This window comes from Protopterus annectens, chromosome 16.part0, assembly GCF_019279795.1.
Source record: "Protopterus annectens isolate FY-2018-M chromosome 16.part0, PAN1.0, whole genome shotgun sequence".
Classification (NCBI taxonomy): domain Eukaryota; kingdom Metazoa; phylum Chordata; order Ceratodontiformes; family Protopteridae; genus Protopterus; species Protopterus annectens.
In genome coordinates, this window is record NC_056750.1 from 298,806,513 (window position 1) to 298,826,534 (window position 20,022).

Genomic DNA, 20,022 nt, shown 5'->3' on the forward strand with positions numbered 1-20,022 from the left:
ATTACAGTTTTCAAGGAGACATTTCTGAACATTCTCTTTATGGTCGATAAATCTTTGGCACATAAATAAAAAGCCATGAGTGAATGGAATGGAAGTGGAAGGCTTTTGACAGTGGTTAGTGTCAAATTCTCTTCCCCACAGCATTCTAATTGCCAGCTTTGATTTCACCATTAGCAAAACAGGATTCTGGCAATGGGTTCAGTTTCTTTGACACATGTTCCAGAAAGATTGCAGTGGCCATCACTGGGGTTCATGGCATTCAGACAACAGTGATCCCACTGCTGGAGGCGTGCAACAGCTACGAGGACTTGTGTCCATTGTCCTTCATCTTGTAACATGATGAGCACATGCCATCATTACCAGGAGTTAGAAGTTTGTTTGTCATCTCCTTTGACCCTTTTCTTCCTTTCTTGCCAGACGTCTCACCCTAACAGAAGTGGGCAGCATATCAAGACTGCCCCAGCTGTTAAGAAAAAGAGCCATCAAGAAGGATTCACCAGTTTAGAGAAGGCAAACATTTATTCCAGGTTCTTTTTTGTGGCCAAGACAAGGAACCTTGGGCTGCTAAGTCCTAAACAAACTAAATTTCTTTATTCCCAAGGAGTCCTTTCTGCTTGGTCTCAGTTCATATGATGCATAGCTAGCAGAAAAAGTTAAGCATCCTGGAGATCCGGAGAACACATTCTATCTACACATCAGGATCACCAAGGGATCCAGGAATTTTCTATACTCCAGATCCAAAGTTAGTCGCTTCTAGGTTCAGTTTCATTTGTGCACAATTATGTCCCCGGGGTTTCAACAAATGGGTGGGGGTGCACTTGTACCACCAGGATGCCAAGGCTCTTTAGTTGGGGAATCCCATTTTTATGAGACCAGGTAAGACGCTGCTGTGCCTCCACCCTTAATTGGGCAAGTCTTACCTAGGCTTTTATGCTCAGAGGCTTACAGCTGATGTTTTCTCCAGTTTCAGTAGTTGCAGGAAGTCGTCCTATTTTGTAGAATGTTGTTTTCATTGTCTATTCCCAGTAGCCCTCTTTGAGGAACTGTGTTTGTGTGTTTGTTTGTGTGTGTTTGTTTGTGTGTGTTTGTGTGTGTGTTTGTGTGTGTGTTTGTGTGTGTGTTTGTGTGTGTGTTTGTGTGTGTGTTTGTGTGTGTGTGTGTGTGTGTGTGTGTGTGTGTGTGTGTGTGTGTTTGTGTGTGTGTTTGTGTGTGTTGTGTGTGTGTGTGTGTGTGTGTGTGTGTGTGTGTGTGTGTGTGTGTGTGTGTGTGTGTGTGTGTGTGTGTGTGTGTGTGTGTGTGTGTTTGTGTGATGGACACATTTTTCTGCCTGGCCAAGTCGGTTGAGCTACAGATCTTTTTGGGATTATGTTACTGACATCTTTCGACTCTGGCTTAAATATTGCCTCTGCCAAAGTCCTCTGGGTTGACATTTCCAACTTTTATCTGGCCCAAGCTGTTGCTTCCTTAACATTGTTGAAAGTTTGTAAACCCTTCTTGATAGGCTCCTTCTTCTTAAGGCTTCTGTTGCACAATCTTTTTCCTCTGTGGGAATTTTGTTTTGGAGAAGTGAACACCTTTAACCAGCTGCTTTTACAGAGCTTAATTTTGTTCTTGTAGACCCTATTTTAGTGGCAATCACCTCTGCTCAGAGTATTTTTGCGAGCACCTATTGCCAGGGCCACCAGTCAAACTTTAGAGGCCTGGATCATAGTCTTGGCTATATTCCTCTACTTCACAACTGCAGGACTGAGAGTATAAATTTCATGGACCTTTGACTCGGGTCTTTGCTGAAAAGGGTCCAGATAACGGCTCACTTATTTGATTAGCAAACAAAAAAACTGTGTTCTTAGGAAGTGTCTTAGAATATAATTATGAGTAATTCATTCTCTTTCATTTAAAAATCTGCTGTTGTGGTGATACAGTGATTCAGATATATTGGGTCTTTCTTAGAAAGTCATTTGCTAGTATATCCCCCTTTACTGATGCCATTACATGTTAGAGAAAATGGGTAAACATAACTGAAACATGACAATGTAAACACAATTGTGCGTTATTTACCATAGTTGTGTGCCTACACCTAATGGGATTTGGCTCGACTGGTTTGAATTGTACCCATAAAGACTTAAAAGTTAAAACTCACGGGCAATCAGAAGGCATGTAGCTGAAACATTGCTATGTCCTTACCAGTTTGCATATATATCTCCAGTACAGGAGATTTAAGGTATTACACAGTGAATTTCTAGCTTGACTGTGTCTTTTTTGCAGTTTTTACTGAATAGTTTGTCTGTATAACCTTTTACCCCGTAATTGGAAGTTGCTTAGAATATCATGTGCGAGACCTTTGAAGTGTTGCTAAGAGTCCTTACCAAGTTTTTTTTTTTTTTTTTTAACTTTAGTTTTTGCTCACTTTCATTGCATGTTTGTTATGGAGTTGCTGTCTGCCGGTATAGACATACAGTGGATATAAAAAGTGTACACATGTAAAAATGCCAGATTTTTGTGATTTTTTTTTTTTTTTTTTTAAAACATGAGACTGCAATAAATCATTTTAAAACTTTTCCCACCTTTAATATGACCTATAACCTGTACAATTCAATTGAAGAACAAATCTGTTAGGGGAAAAAATATAAAAAAATAAAAAAATGTGCAATAAGCTGGTTGCGTAAGTGTGCACACCCTTAAACTAAAACTTTGTTGAAGCACCTTTTGATTTAATTACAACATTCATTCTTCTTGGGTACACACATGCCATCAATTAAAGAGACTCTGATTAACCCCAAATAAAGTTCAGTTGTCCTAGTAGGATTTTCCTGACATTTGCTCAGTTGCCTGCTACACCAAACGCCATGGTTCGCAGAGAGCTTAGAAAGCGTCAAAGGGATCTCATTGTTGAAAGGTATCAATCAGGAGAAGGGTACAAAAAAATTTCCAAAGCATTGGATATACCATGGAACACAGTGAAGGCCGTCATCAAAAAGTGGAGAAAATATGGGACAACAGTGACGTTGCAAAGAACTGGACGTCCCTCTAAAATTGATGAAAAGACAAGACAAAAACTGGTCAGGGAGGCTGCCAAGAGACCTACAACAGCACTGAAGGAGCTGCAGGAATTTTTGGCAATACTGGTTGTGTACTACATGTGACATCAATCTCCTGTATTCTCCATATGTCTGGTCAATGGGGTAGGGTTGCAAGATGGAAGCTTTTTCTTACACAGGAAAATATCCAGGCCCAGCTAAAATTTACAAAACAATGCATCAAGACTCCCAAACGCATGTGAGAAAATGTGTGATGGTCTGATGAGACCAAGGTTGAACTTTTGGCCACAATTCCAAAAGGTATAGTTGCCGTAAAAACACTTTGCATCACCAGAAGAACACCATCCCCACGGTGAAGCATGGTGGTGGCAGTATCATGCTTTGGAGTTGCTTTTCATCTGGAACTGGGGCTTTAGTCAAGTTGGAGGGAATTATGAACAGTTCTAAATACCAGTCACTTTTGGCCCCAAACCTGCAGGCATCTGCTAGAAAGATAAAGAGGAATTTCACCTTTCAACACGACAGTGACCCTAAGTATACATCCAAATCAACAAAGGAATGACTTCACCAGAAGAAAATTAAAGGTTTGGAATGGCCCAGCCAGAGCCCAGACCTAAATCCAATAGAAAATCTGTGGGGTGAGCTGAAGAGGGCTGTGCACAAGAGATGCCCTCACAATCTGACAGAGTTGGAGCACTTTTGCAAGCAAGAGTGGGCAAATATTGCCAAGCCAAGATGTGCCATGCTGACAGACTCCTACCCAAGAAGACTGGATGCTGTAATTAAATCAAAAGGTGCTTCAACAAAGTATTAGTTTAAGGGTGTGCACACTTATGCAACCAGCTTATTGTACATTTCTTATTTTTTATATTTTTCCCCAACAGGTTTGTTTTGCAATTGAACTGTACAGGTTATAGGTCACAGTAAAAGTCGGAAAAGTTTGAAATGATTTATTGTGGTTTCATTTTTTTATATCATAAAAACCTGGCATTTTAACAGGGTTGTGTACACTTTTTATATCCACTGTATTACATTTAGTGAGTACATTTTGTATGGTCCTTTTGATGCAACTTGAAGTAGTTAGTGGTCATGTTTGATGAGGAATTCCTGTGTATTTTGTCAAGTTTCGTATAAAACACTGCTTGAAGGTTTGGATCAACAAAGCAGAAAGTGTTTTTTGCAGTAAGCAAGCTCTGTGCATTCTCCAATCCCTTACTTGTACATATGTTAATTACACTGTTAAATGACCACGGAGGAAAAACATTTACAAGGTAAGTCACTAGACAGAGAACAAATAGAGACAGCACCAACAGTGATTTTCCAGTGAGGAACAGCAGCTGGGAAATTTTAGCATTGGGTAATTTTAACTTGACTAGTTGAAACCTTCTCCACTATACGCACAATGAGTAGGGAGCCTTTCATGTAGCTCGTAGTTCATTATTCTTCTGTATGGAAGGCTGTCTTGTTACAAATACTGTGTGCAGTGGTTCAGGAGTGGTAGAATTAAATGATTTGCTGAGAGTTTCAGATTGTACATAGAGCGCTTGTTGTAAAAGAGCCAAAGACTGAAGGATGTAATTAATTTGTAGACTAGTGTCCTTAACCATGTAAGCTCTGCTGTTGGAATTTTGTGGCACCTTGTTAGGTCAGGAGATATGTAATCAAATAATTTGGAGTTTAGATTTTATTGGAAGAATTCTGGGATCATTTAATTGCACTGGTATTCTAAGGGGTCTTCATCCCTTTTGTCTTTTTCTCATTGTTATTGTTTCTATTCCTTTTTCTGATTTTCCCCTCTTTCTGGTTTAGCATAGATGCAGTTCATGGTAGTAGCGTTAGTTTCTCCAGTAGTGTTTTCAATATTTATCTAGCTATCTATCAGTCCATCCCACGATCCGTCCTTTGTTGCTCGTTTTGTACAATTCAGTTGAACAATTACTGGTTTCTTGAATCCATTACTACGTCCTGGTACGGGTTTCAGCTGCAGAAATATCAAAGCTGGTATATGTACCTTTTTTTTCTTTCATCTACTGACAAATTTTAAAGTCTGTTTGTTCAAACTAATCCTCACTTCCATGTTGAAGAGGATTTGAAAAGTGAGTCTGATCCTGGCTTTATTTGTGGGCTACTTAAAGGGTACTTGACACTTTCTTCCATCAATTTTCTTCTGAGTCACAGTCAGTTTTGTGGTTGCAGAAGGCAGCATTTCTTTGCTCACATTTCTTGTATTATCTGTTTTTGTGCATGTATGTTTGAGAGTATTTTCTGTTACCCAGACTACTCTAATTTTAGTTGGATAGTATCGCATCTCTGCAGTGATGAGTTACCTAATAGTGCTGAGATGCACTATTAGGTGTAATTGTGTTCCATGTGTGTTTATAGATGTGAACAAGTTGTAATGGTACTGGCTTTACCTGAATGGTTTACACTTGCATGTAGAGTTGATGCTGATAATGTGCAAAGTGACAAAATCTAAGCAGCCTGTCTGTTCTGAAAATGCATTTCCACAGTAGTTGCTTACCTGTCTTAGTCATAAGTTTGCATGCTCTCTTTTCCTCATAAGAAAAACCTCTTCCAAAATAATGTCTCCATAGCCATAACGTGTTCTGTCCTCGTTGATTCTGCCCTCATTGATTACTCTGCAGGAAGTTCTGCTTCCTTGTTGACAAAGTACCTTGCAAAGGTAAGGGAAAACAGCTCTTAAACTTTACAAAAAAGCAACTAAACAGGCATGTCCAAGGGTCAGCTTCCGGTGATTTCTCCTGTCCACTTGGTGAATCTTGGCATACTGGGGCAGCGTGGCAACTGCCTCATGTACACAGACAATCCTCTCCTCGTACCACCCAACACTACAACCTGTGAGAGATGCACTTACATAGCCAAACTGGAAGCAAAGCTCTCTCCGGCCAGGATTGTGCTAGACAGTCAAGAGGAGAAGGTTAATGCCTGCATTACACCTCAAGCAACTCGTAGCCCTTCAAAACCCACACCATCAACACCCACACATAGCAACACCACATATGCAGAGGCCCTTAACATTAACCTGCCCAAGCAACAAGGACCTCCTAAGCTGAAACGCAAACAAACACCAGCCACAGCCAAAGTGACACATAGCTCACAACACCAGTGTGCCACCCAACAACAGCCCCTAAGGCAAGACAATGTACCCAACACTTTAGTCATAGGTGACTCTATAGTCAGGCACACTGATGTCCCACTCACCAGGCTCAATCAGGAGAAAATTACAGTCAGCTGCCTGTCTGGTGCCAGGATCCGCCACATAACGCATGCACTCAAGTCACTCCACAACAAGTACAAATACGACTGTCAGTGTCCATGCTGGAGTGAATGACTTGAGACGTACCTCCCTGGACTGCATGAAAAGAGACATGGAAGTGCTCCTAGATCATGTGACCCAGGCAGGTATGACCCTAGCCCTGAGTAGCATCCTGCCTTTGCCCAGAATGATACCACAGTACAAGGACAAAATGATTGACTTCAACAATTGGCTAAGCTTCTGGTGTCATTCAAAGGGGATCCAGTATTTGTCTGCCTGGGAAGACATGATCGACAAACCACGATGCTTTGCCAGAGATGGTCTGCACCTGTCACCCCTGGGATTCAGGTTACTGGCTAAAGCTCTTGCCACCCCTATAGTGCCTTTTTTAGGCAAGGTTCAAAGGATAAAACCACCACCATAACAGATACAAGCATGCAAAATCTGAAGGTAATGTTACTCAATGCCAGAAGTCTAAACCTCAAAATGCGCACTCTCGAGGCACTCCTAAAAATGGAGAACATCGATATCTGTGCAGTAAATGAGACCTGGTTCAAGTCTCCAGAGAGCACCCCTGCAATACCAGGCTACAATTCTTACACTTTTCGGCCACAAAACCAAGACTGAAACACTAAAGGTGGAGGAGTGTCCATATTCACACCTCCAGGCTAGTTGCCCAACACAATGCATCTGAAATTCTCCAGGTGCAACTAACACTAGGTAAGACTGCAATCCAAATTGTAGCTTGCTACAGATCCCCCACCATGCCCCAAGATTCTCACTACACCTTTCTAAACATACTAGAAAATATTAAGATACAACCAAACACCCTAATACTGGATGATTTCAACTACCCTGCCATTAACTGGGAAAACTACTCGTGTACCAACTCCTTTTCCCAACGGTTCTTGGAATTCATAAATTCCAATGCCCTGGATCAACTAATCCATTGTCGCACCAGGGGCTCCAATATCCTAGACCTGGTCATTACCAACATGGGAGATAGATGCTCCACACCAGTGGTCACCCCCCTCATTGGTCAGGTCTGACCCTAAGCAAATCACCCTTGACATCCACATCCCACCCCCACCCCACAGTAAGGAAACCTCCTTAAAAAACTTCTCCAAAGCCAACTTCATGCTACTGAAGTCAGAAGTGACAAACTTCTTCACCCACGCAGACGGGATCTGGAAGTTTGATTGCAGAATCCTACACTAAGGCACTGTACGAGCACATCCACTCGTGCATGAATCGTGCCATCCCAAATAGAGCCAAAATGCTCTTCTCTAAAAAAAAGGAAGCCAATCTATTGGTCCCCTGCTATAAACAAACTATACAACAGAAGGAAGAAACTGTTGCAGAAAGAGGAAAATCCCAGGATGCAAAAAACTCCCTCACCAGCCTCAGTAAGAAGCTGAGATCCCTCATAAAATCCTCAAAAGCCAGTTACGAAAATAAAATTGCCAAAGATTCCAAAGACAGCCACAAGGCATTCTATAGTTATGTCAAGAATCTAAATGGCAATGCTCAGATCTGCTCTGAGCTACAACAGAATGGCATTAAATATACTGATCCCAAGGATATTGCCAATATCCTGGCAGATCAATTTAGTGCCAACGTCCCCCCTCTCACCCCCTAAAGGGTCCATCTCATTACCAAAAGATTGCCAAATTCCGGTAATCACGGCTACACAGGTAGAAACCGCACTCTCCAAAGCTAAGAATACAGCATCCATGCGACCAGATGACATCCCAGGCTGTGTACTACATGAATTACAAAATGAACTGGCACTTCGCCTAAGTGTCATGTTTAATCATAGCCTCAGCTCAGGCTTTGTGCCCACTGAGTGACACACAGCTACAGTTATCCCACTCCACAAGGGAGGATCCACCTTGGATCCCAGGAACTGCCGTCCCATCAGTCAGACAAGCCTGATCTGCAAGGGCATGGAACGCATTATCATGGAACTTACAAAACAAAGACATTGGCAACCTTCAAACACTGGACCCCACCCAGTTTGGGTTTGTGAAAGGCCGATCTTGTCTCCTGAATCTGATTGACTTCTTCAAATCAGTCTCCAGTGCTATGGACGAGGGTAAGGCAGTCCACACAGCCTATCTGGACCTTGCCAAGGCCTTCGACACCATTCCTCACTCTAGAATCATAGATAAACTTACTAAGCTGGGCATAAATCCCTACGTCACTCGATGGGTTGCCAACTGGCTTACTGACAGAACCCAGACTGTAAAAGTAGCCGACTCCAAATCCAGCTCCAGACAAGTGACAAGTGGAGTACCTCAGGGTTCAGTCCTGGGACCACTCTTGTTTGACATCTATTTCTCTGAAGTACAGGCCAACACTAAGGGACTCTGGCTAACAAAGTTCACAGATGACTGCAAACTGGGAGCCATTATTGAACCCCCAAATGATGTGGATATTCTACAAAAGGGCCTTACAGAAACAGATGCCTGGTGCCAGAGTTATGGGCTCAAGCTTAATGCCAAGAAATGTATAGTTATTCCCTTTGGAAAAAAACATCTACCCATGAATTACCACATAGGTGGCAGGACACTAAACATCGAAAGTGTGATGAGAGACTTGGGGACACAGGTGGACAGTGGTCTCACTTTCGATAACTACATTGCCACAACAGTCAGGAAATCCTATGTGGCACACCTCATCACTAAGGGCTTTTCATCCAGAAAAAAGGAGGCCATTGTCCCACTGTACTCATCCCTCATTAGACCCATTATAGAGTATAATGTCCTGTTTGATATGTACCTCCCAAGACATCTGCAACAGCTGGATAGGCCACATAAATACCTCACTAAAAGAATCACGAGCCTAAAGCAGATGCCATATGCTGATAGTCTAAAATAAACTCGCGCTATACTCGGTGGTATATCGTCTACTCAGAGGCGATCTCTGCTTAACATACAAGGCCATGTCAAACCCTGAGCTGTTGGACATGCTCCACTTAAAGAAATCCCAATCCCTCAGAGCCACATGCTCCAGGGATCTAAACCTTGTCATCACAATGAACAAAACCTGCTGGAGGGATAGGTTCCTGACCCAGAGACTCCCCGTACTCTGGAATAGACTACCCATACATGTCAAGCAGAGCGCATCATTGGCCCTCTTCAAAAGGAACCTTAATGATTCGATGGGAGATGGGAAATTCACCCTGGGGATCATGTCAGTCACCCTGCTAGACATGGGTCCAGAGAAGTAAATACTGCGGGAAGAAATATCCAGGGAATTGTTATGGATAGGCTTGCATAGGCCCTAGGGCCAATAGCCTAGTACCAACCTATGAACCTGTGTTGCTGGCAACAGAGTCCATTACCTAGTCAATGGGAAGAAGAAAGGCGTACAGAGAGATTTTTGGATTGAGGCAGTTTTACTTGTATTTTTTGTCTAATTTTCAATTTTAAGGTTATTTAATCCGGTTTTCAAACTCCCATGCCTTCTGTATTCCTCTTATGTGAAAACATTGTTACACAAGCACATCAAGTAGCACAAAGTCTATAACTTGATTGTCTCTGATGTTGCCTAATGTCACTGAATATTACTTTTCATCTGTCCATGATCTTTGCTGAAGTCCCCTGATTTTGCCTCATTTTAACCTCATCCATCCCGCATAATGCTTTTCGATCTTTTGGTAAATCACTGAGGATTATAGTCAGACTCTAACAAAAGGTATTAGAGTTTCATTGTTTATAATTCATTTTGTCCAGAATATACATGATTTTGCAAAACCTGTCCCATTGTTAAATGGCACAGGCACACACAGCCTTTGTGCAGCATTGACATATTAAGAGACTTAACCTAATAGTACAGGAAGTGCAGGAAAACTTTGCATCATCAGAATGACTAGCATGGTAATGCGAATACAGGAAGCACTACCCTTATTAGTCAGTGGAGAGCCAATACTTGTGAGTAGGAAATAAGAGTAAAATGAAATAGAATATTAATTAATTTAGATTTACAAAGCATGAAGCCATCCTGTCATCCCAGAAGAAAGAGACTGCCAGTAAGTGCAAAATGATCTTTAAGCTTTGGAACTTGCAAGTGGAACCAAGTGCTACAATGTGAAGATTGCATTGTGAGCATATTTTTTACTTTGGAGTGGATTAATGGTGGAATTCTTTATTTCAGGAAGCTGAGAACCTGGTTACTACGGTTGTCCCTGAAGAGCAAAAGGAAGCAGTTCCTGAAGTTGCTGTTTATCTAAAAGAAGCAGTTGGAAATTCCACTCGAATAGACTATGGAACCGGTAAATATATCACGCGGCTTGCTCTTCTTTGGTGCATTGTTCAGAGAGTATTTTGCAACCTTGTGTTTTTTGCTTTGCAGAATTTTTTGTTTCATATGGGTAAAGAGGACAGTGTAGTTTCTAGATGTTATCTGATGCCGTTTTGCATTTTTGTGATATGTAGTATAGATCATAATGCAGAATAGTAAAGGTTTAAGACCAAGAAAATTCAGGACAAATGCATACAGACTTGTATTTATATCTTTCAACTGCTTGATAGGGCTGTGATTTTTGCTGATCATATTTCACCTCATTAGAGGATGAAGAATGGAAAGGCTGTTGGTCCACATGACATACCTGTGGAAGCATGGAGGTGTTTAGGTGAAATGGCAGTGGAGTTTTTAACTAGATTGTTTAATGAAATCTTGGAAAGTGAGAGGATGCCTGAGGATTGGAGAAAAAGTGTTTTGGTACCCATTTATTAAGAATAAGGGTGATGTGCAGAGCTGTAGTAACTACAGAGGGATTAAATTGATTAGTCACAGCATGAAGTTATGGGAAAGAGTAGTGGAAACTAGGTTAAGAAGGGAGGTGATGATTAGTGATCAGCAGTATGGTTTCATGCCAGGAAAAGCACTACAGGTGCGATGTTTGCTTTGAGAGTGTTGATGGAGAAGTACAGAGAATGTCAGAAGGAGTTGCATTGTGTCTTTGTGGATTTAGAGAAAGCATATGACAGGGTGCCTAGAGAGGAGTTGTGGTATTGTATGAGGCAGTCGGGAATGTCGGAGGAGTCTGTAAGAGCGGTACAGGATATGTACGAGGGTAGTGTGACAGCGGTGAAGTCTGCGGTGGGTGTGACGGATGCGTTTAAGGTGGAGGTGGGATTACATCAAGGTTCAGCTCTGAGTCTTTTCTTTGTAATGGTGATGGACAGGTTGACAGACTAGATCAGAAAGGAGCCCCCGTGGACTATGATGTTTGCAGATGACCTTGTGATCTGTAGTGAGAGTAGGGAACAGGTGGAGGAGACCCTGGAGAGGTGGAGATATGCTCTAGAGAGAAGAGGAATGAAGGTCACTAGGACTAAGACAATATATGTGTGTTAATGAGAGGGAGGATAGAGGTATGGTGAGGATGCAGGGAGTAGAGGTGGCGAAGATGGATGAGTTTAAATACTTGGGATCAGTAGTTCAGAGTAATGGTGAGTGTGGAAGAGAGGTGAAGAAGAGAGTACAGGCAGGGTGGAGTGGGTGGAAAAGAGTGTCAGGAGTGATTTGTGACAGACGAGTACCAGTAGGAGTGAAAGGGAAGGTCTACAAGAGGGTAGTGAGACCAGCTATGTTATATTGGTTGGAGACAATGGCATTGACAAAAAGGCAGGAGTCAGAGCTTGACATGGCAGGAGTCAGAGCTTGACATGGCAGAGTTGAAGATGTTAAGATTTGCACTAGGTGTGACGAGGATGCACAGGATTAGGAAAAAATATATTAGAGGGTCAGCCCAGGTTGGAAGGTTTGGAGACAAAGCCAGAGAAGCAAGATTACATTGGTTTGGACATGTGCTGAGGAGGGATGCAGAGTATATTGGGAAAAAGATGCTAAGGATGAAGCTGCCAGGTAACAGGAAAAGAGGAAGGCCTAAGATAAGGTTTATGGATGTGGTGAGAGAGGACATGCAGGTGGTTGGTGTGACAGAGCAAGATGCAGAGGACAGGAAGAAATGGAAACAGTTGATATGCTGTGGTGACCCCTGATGGGAGCAGCCAAAAGAAGAAGATGATTACTAAATTTGCTGATTTTTATTTCCTCATAACATTAGACCTGCTTAAATGTGTCATTAGAAGTAGCTGAGCTAACCTACATTAATATAGTGATCTTTGTATTATTGACACATGGGCTAACTTGCTAGCACTCCTGTCTGGGTTTCAGAGGATAGATGGTCAATTTGTGCAATTCCACTGCTTGCAGATATGTTCCCTTTGACAAAAAACCTTCCACATATTAGTTTTAATAAAATTTACTTTCCTGGTGAAAGTACATTTTAAGCTTGGAGTATGTGTTTTGAATTGTCACTTGACTTTGATTTACTTTTTAAAAATACACTTAAAACAAAGAAGAAAAATTTAGTGACCCCTACACATAACATGCTATGCTTACCCTAGAGCATTAGATGAGTCCTCATTTCTAACTGCAGAATTGTGCTCTCTAATTCTGTTGCTAATCTTCACACAGTTTTACCAATGTAAAAACAATTGCAAGAAGAGAGCACACTGCACAATAGACTACAAGGGAACTATTACAGTTAAAATGTCTGAAGGACACTTTGAAATTACAGTGTGAGAAGAAATAGCATTTGTCTTTAAAAATGAAATCACAGCATACGCATTTGCTGCATGCAAACTTACCATTCTGATTATGTTGTTCAGAAATGGGAGACGATAAAAAAGTTCAGTCATTTATTTTCGAAAAAAGATCTTAAAGTTCTTGTGCATTTGTATGTGAAACTGGGTTCATTACCTAAATAATTTTTCACACTGGCATCCCTCAAAATTATTTTCCAATTCTCATGTAAAATGTTTCTAACAACTTGCAGATCTCTACTGATAGGTAAAGAAAAGCTCATAGTCATGTCTTTATCATTGTTAATTAATAGCGATAGAATTAAAGAGCACAAATTTGCAGTTAGAAATGGTGACTCATCTAATGCTCTAGGTAAGCATAGCAGGTTATGTGTAGTGTTCACTAAATTTTCTTTCTTCGTTTTAGAGCAGATTAACAACTTTGGAGTCTCTGATAACCTACTGCAGGTTCAAGAATTAAAATTGCAATTGCGTTTGGGAGCAGAAGCTTATCCAGGTCTCAATGACTCACTGAATCTTAAGTGTGCACTGAAGTGAAATCAATAAATTACTCTCTATGCAGAGTTTACTTCTGTTAATGCCTACGTTTTTTTGCTTGCGTAGATACACACATTTTGTTAATTAAGTGCCTAAAATCTGCCTTCTCCACACTATCTCATGGTCTAGGTTTAATATCCTATTTTTGGGGGTGTTTTTGGTATATGTTTCAGTTGTTCATGATGTACTAAGCCCTGTTGCTAATGTTCTGGCTTCTACTCACATTTTAAATGCCTGTATAAATGGATCATTTTACTTGGAATGTTATCTTTGTTGAGTGACAGCAGTCATAATTATTCATGAGAGGTTTTTAAAATAGCTTATTGCATTCTTTTTTTACTCAGTATTTTTTCTTTTGAATAAGAATCAACAATATCAATCCTTATACAATGTAAAAGCATATTAACTATGTACATATTTACATAAAACCTGATGTGTAAACATATGATACCAAGTTAAACAAAGTAATTACAATTAAATTAGGAATTGATTACTGTAAGAGGAGATTAGGTCCATTTGTAAAGTGTCAATCAATGCCAAAACTTTTCTCCAAGGATGATTAGCCAATGGCATCGGAAACTGTCTTAATGCTTTGGTTTTAACTTCCATCAAAGCTGTTTTCTTCAGCAAGCATAGAAATTCTTCTCTTCTTGGTATAGTGTTAGACTTCCACCTTTTTGTTAGGCACTTTCTAGCTATAGCTAATATTATCCATATAACAAAGATTAGATTTATCTAAAAAGACATCTTCAGGTATATTCAGTAAAATGAGTGCTTTGGTTAGAACAAAGTTATCTGTATAGATCGCCTTTAAAAATGTATTAATATTTTCCCAAAAGGGTTTAATTTTTATACATTCATAAAAAATATGAGACCAATCAGCTTTATCAATCTGTTGACATCTCCAGCATATGTTATTGCAAGAAGAATTGATTTTTGACATTTTATCAGGCGTTAAGAAGGATCTATGTAGGAATTTCCAGGTAAATATTCTCCAATACTGAGAACTAGAGGTTAGTTTTACTGAGAGTAATATACTTGATTTATTTTCTGGGGTCAATTGAATCGAATATCCTCTAGTAATAACTTGCCAATATGTTATGTTGGGAAATGTTTTGTAATTTATTATTAACTTATATAAGTAAGAAGTTGCAGTCTTCATATTTTCCTTATTATACATTATTTCAAATACTCTACATAGATCCTTGGAGAAAGTCAGTATATTCTGCAGCATTAACCATTCAGAAGAATTTAAATTGTAAGTTGACCTCATATATTGTATATCAAGAATGTTTTGATTTTTTTATACAGTGAAGCCAGCAACTTAAATTGTTCTGTTCCCAATGGCTGAATATGTCTCTGAATTCTGTATGGAAATTTTTTAGTAACACTGAAGGGAATTCATGTTGAAAACCAAGCCTATAAATCCATGTTCATATTTATAAACTTTCTAAAGTGATCAAATAAATTATTTATTCAATTTTGTTAATATAGAAGTATTATATTGAACATTTAGACACAATGAATACCAGAGTATATTATTATCTGTTATACTAATATTTTTAATAAGTTTGTTTTCATTTGATACAATAACTATATGTAATATTTTCCAGTTAGAAGTATAACTAGGGTTAACTCATTCAATCACTGTTTTGAGTAATGATGCTTTTATATGATTCAATGTCTGGGAAATGTATTCCTCCCTGATCTCAATGTCTTATATGATGTGCATAAGCAATTCTATTTCTTTTAGGGTACCATAAGAACCTTAGTAGTTTTGAATTGTTTTCTTAAGATAGGATCTGTCATGGATTAACGGAATAGCTTGTACTATATACAGGATTTTAGGGAGAAGAACCATTTTAATCAGTTGAGGTCTGTCTTCAGACTCTAAGAATAAGTTATATTTATTCACTAGAGACTCTATTATATCAATAACTCTTTTATAGTTAATTTTCATTATATCTTGTATATTGTCAGACAGATCTATCCCTAGATATTTTATTGTTGTAGTTTGTGTTCCTATGACACAATTATCTACTTTTATGTCCTTTTTTTATTTAACAAAAGATATTTAGATTTTTGTTTTTTGCAGCAAAATCCTGAAATCTTATAAAATTTATCTAACACAATATCTAATTCAGCTAATGTCTCTCTTGAGTTCAATAGGGTAAGAAGTGCATCATCTGCAAAGAGCATGATCTTAGAATTGTATTGATCTAATATATTTAATCCTTTTATCATTGGATTATTTCTTATTAATATAGCCAATAGCTCGATCACCAATGCAAATAAAATGGGTGACATTGGGCATCCCTGTTTAGTACCTCTCGAAACTTGTATAGATTCTGAAGTAAAGGGACCTAATTTTACATAGGCTAAGTTATCATCATAGACTTGTTTAATAAATGTAATAAAGGGTAGAGGGAATGCATATACTTCTAGAATTTTAATTAGATATTCCCAATTTAAGGAATCAAATGCTTTTTTCAATATCTAGTCCTGTTATCAGGGATTCTATAGTTTCTTTATTTAGATAATATGTTAAAGTCAATATTCTTTTAATGTTATAATGTGCATGTCTATTCTGAATGAATCCAGTTTGAGCAGTGTTGATTATTTTGTTCAATTGATTTTGTTTTCTATTTACCAGGATGGACATAAATATTTTATAGTCATTATTTAGTAGTGAGATTGGCCTATATGAGCTACAAAGACTAGCATCCTTGTTTTCTTTTAAAATGGGTATAATTAAAGAGTATTTCCATGAAGGGGGAATAATTGCAATGGTATGAATTTCAATTAATGTTTTATGAAGTAAGGTGATTACATTTTGGGGAAATAATTTGTAAATTTCCGAAATTAATCCATCCATTCCTGGAGATTTACCAGATTTACTATCTTTGATTTTATCCGTGACCTCTTTGAGTGTAATGGGTTTTTATAAGTTCCTTTTAAGGTCTCTGGGATTGGTTTAATATTATTGATAATATTTCCTAAAATGGAATGATCTATTGTACTATGTTTATCTTTATGATGGTTACTATAATGACATTTGAAAGCATCTAATAATCACCTATTTCCAATACCTTATTTTATTTATTTATTTGCAGCTGGTTTACCAGGATAGTCCATTGGGCCAAGATGAACCCGTTTTCAATGGAGTCCTGGGGAGAAAAGCTCCAGTAAGAAGGTTACAATAGGTTTAGATTAGATTACAGTGTTTACAAGTGAACAAATTAAAGCAAGACATTTCAAGTAGTATGGCTTGAGAAACAAGGTTACAAGTAGGTTTTAGGTTATCTTGCAATATTTTCAAGTGATACAGCTTAAAGCATAATGTTTCAAGTAGTACAGACAGGTTATGAAAGTTTCAGAAGATATAATACTGGTAACGAAAACATTTCTATATAAGTACTGAGAGGTCCTAAATCTTGACTAAGCTTGAAAGTATGACACATAATCCAGTTTATAAAAAGTTTGGATAGAACAAGTAGAGAGAGTATGAGTTAGGAGTGGCAGTAGAGGAAGTTAGCAGAAGGGAGGGAAAAAAGAGTTTGCCAGTTTATATTATGATGGATGAGAACAGGAACATTCCCACTGGGATAGTAGGTGAGAGTGAAGAGATTTTTGAAAGTGAAGTGGTTAGAGATGATAGGAATGGATGGGGTAGGGAGTTCCAGAGAAGTGCTAGGCCATAGGATAGGAGATTTTTACCTGGGGGGCGAGTATGTTTATGTAATTCTTAGATTTTGGTTGTTAGATCTTAGTACTCTGTTGGGTAGGTGTATTTTAAAAGCAGAGGAAAGGGATGGACATAGTAGGGGGATGAAAATGAGTTTGTGCTAGAGTCAGTTGAGTGTAGGTGAGATGATTGGAAAGTTCTAGCCATTTTAGTTTGTGGAGAGAAGAACAGTGGTGGCTAGATGATTTGTGGCTAGTAGCGAATTTGGCGATTTTGTTGTAACATGAGGAAAGTTTTGTTTTAAGGGAAGATTGTAGGTTAGTTAAGGGTGGGGCTCCATAGAGAAGGGAGGGGATAAGAAATGAGGTAGAGAGAGTGATTTTGGTGGAGGGTGTGAGGTAACGATTTTGTCGATAGAGCATGCCTAATTTTTGATGGGTTTTTTTGATATTTAGTTGTAGGTGGGAGTTGAATTTAAGCTTGCTATTAATTTGGACCCCAAGTAATTTAGTCTCAGACACCAGTTCTAGAGATGTGTTGTTATTACTAGTGATATAAAATGTGTTTGTATTGATAGAGGTGACTGTAGAGGGAGTGAATACCATTAATGTGGTTTTAGAGGCATTTAGTGCTAGGTGATTTCTTTTCATCCATTGTTCTGTGATTGAGAATGCATCTTGTGTAAGTTTTTGCAGCACAGGGAGGTATGTGGCAGAACAGATAATAGTTGAATCATCTGCATATTGGATGATATTTGAGAAAGGAATAGAATTGTGGAAATCATTTATGAATTTATTAAAGAGGAGAGGACCTAGTATGGAACCTTGAGGAACTCCAGTTGGGGTAGCAATGAAAGAAGTGGTGGCCTTTTTCCATTTTACTGATTGATATCTATTGGATAAGTAACTGGAGAACCAGTTCAGAGAAGAAGAAGACAGGTTAAGCTGAGAGAGTTTAGTTAGAAGAAGTTTGTGAGCTATAGTGTCAGAGGCCTTAGAGAGGTCAAGTAGGAAGGTAGAGACAATATGACCAGAGTCTCGGGCTTTGTTTACAGTTTCCAGGAAGGAGAGGAGGGCTGTCATAGTGCTATGACCAGGCCTAAAACCATGCTGTGTTGGAGTTAGTAGATGATTGTCTACGAGATATGGTAGAAGTTGTAGTTGGGTACATTTTTCTAGGAATTTAGAAATGGGAGATAGGATAGCGATGGGTCGGAAATTAGTTGTATTGTTATTATTACCACCTTTATGTAAAGGTATGATGAAAGCCTTTTTCCAGATTTGGGGTACTATGCTTTCTTGGTTAGAGCGGTTTATTAGGATACTAATGGGGTAGGCAATGACTTCTGCAGCTATGCTACGAAAGTATGATGGGATGTTGTCAGGGGCATTAGAGCCTGGCTTAAGTTTTTGAAGGAGTTTTTTTATGGTGGATATGGGTATAGGTTTGAAAGAAAAAGGAGAGGAAGGGGTAGAGAGGGTATTAGAGAATGGTGATAGTGGAGAAGAAGAGAGTGTAGGAGTGCAGGTAGAAGTGTTAGTAGAGGAAGTTGAGGGTGAAATGGAAGGAGTGGTGTTGTCGGAGAATGTTGAGGTTAATTTAGAAATAGAATTTATGAAGAAAGAGTTAAATTGTGTGGCCAAATCTGTCGGGAGCACTGGGGTCTGGGCTGGGGTTGTCAATTTTGCCAGGATTGATGAGGGTGACGACTCCTTTCCAGAATTTCTGAGGGTTTGTTTTATTGCTGTTTTGGAGTATGGAGAAGTAATTTTGTTGGTCAGTGATAATAAGCTTTTTGACTTTATTTCTAAGTGTTTTATATTCGTTATAAATGAGGGGAGACGTATTTTTCTGGTAGAGTGCCCAGACTTGTTTCTGCATTGCATGGTGACTAGAGTACTTTTGGTTAGGCAAGGGGCAGTTTTGATTTTTATTCGCTTAGTCTGTAGAGGAGCAATGGTAGTCAAGAAGGTTTAAGAAGGTTGAGTTAAGTGGGCAACGGCATTATCTAAAGGTAGAGTTTTTAGAATGTTCCAATTTATAGCTTTTAAGGAGTCTGAGAAGGTTATAGGGTTGAAGTTTTTTTGGTTGAGTAGTAATATAATTATGTGTTTGGTGTATGGGTGAAGGGAGTCGGTATGTGAATGTGGGTAGGTGGTCACTAAGAGGGTCTGGAAGTTTACCATTATCAGAGAAATAATGAGGGTGGGAGACTAAAATCCAGTCTAAAATGCTGCCACTGGATAGGTTTTTTGAGGGGTGGGTTGTGGAGTTGATTAGCTGTGAGAAGACATAAAGGTTGATGTTAAGAGGGTTTGTGGGAGATTGAATGGAGGACCAATTGATATTCATGTCTCCCAGGATTATTATTTCATTAGTAATGTTAGTGGATAGCCAGAACAGGATGTCTTTGAGTGTAAGAATATTATCACTGGGGGGAATGTAAAGGGTGGCTATACATATGTGTTTGTGTATATTAACCTGAAATAATGCTAGGAGTAATTCAGCATTATTGAATTGGGGAATAGGTTTGTTTATATGGAGTAACTGATAAGGAAGATGAGTATAGGAGAGCTACTCCACCTCCTTTTTTATGGGTTCTGTCTTTTCTTATGATTGAGTAGTTGGGTGGTATTATCTTGGAGTCTTTTATGTGGGGTTTTAACCAAGTTTCAGAGATGGATAGAAAGTCTGGTTTGTTGTGTATGAGCCAGGCATGGAGGTTTGGGATTTTGTTCACTATACCTTGGGAGTTTAGGGAGGTGAATAGTATGGACTTGTCTGTAGTGGATGAGGTGGTGGGACCAGGATTAGGGTGAATATCTCCGGATAACAGTGTAGTAATTAGATATAGGATTGGGTTGGATA

General features: G+C 39.1%; 1 protein-coding gene across 1 annotated transcript in view; it reads left to right on the forward strand.

Moving 5' to 3' along the window:
- PTPA (protein phosphatase 2 phosphatase activator) overlaps positions 1-20,022 on the forward strand; it is a 1,433,001-nt gene that overhangs the window by 278,931 nt on the left and 1,134,048 nt on the right. The window contains exon 5 of the mRNA XM_044058017.1: positions 10,474-10,591. Within this exon, the coding sequence (XP_043913952.1) occupies positions 10,474-10,591 (118 nt within the window). The remainder of the gene's footprint in view (positions 1-10,473; positions 10,592-20,022) is intronic.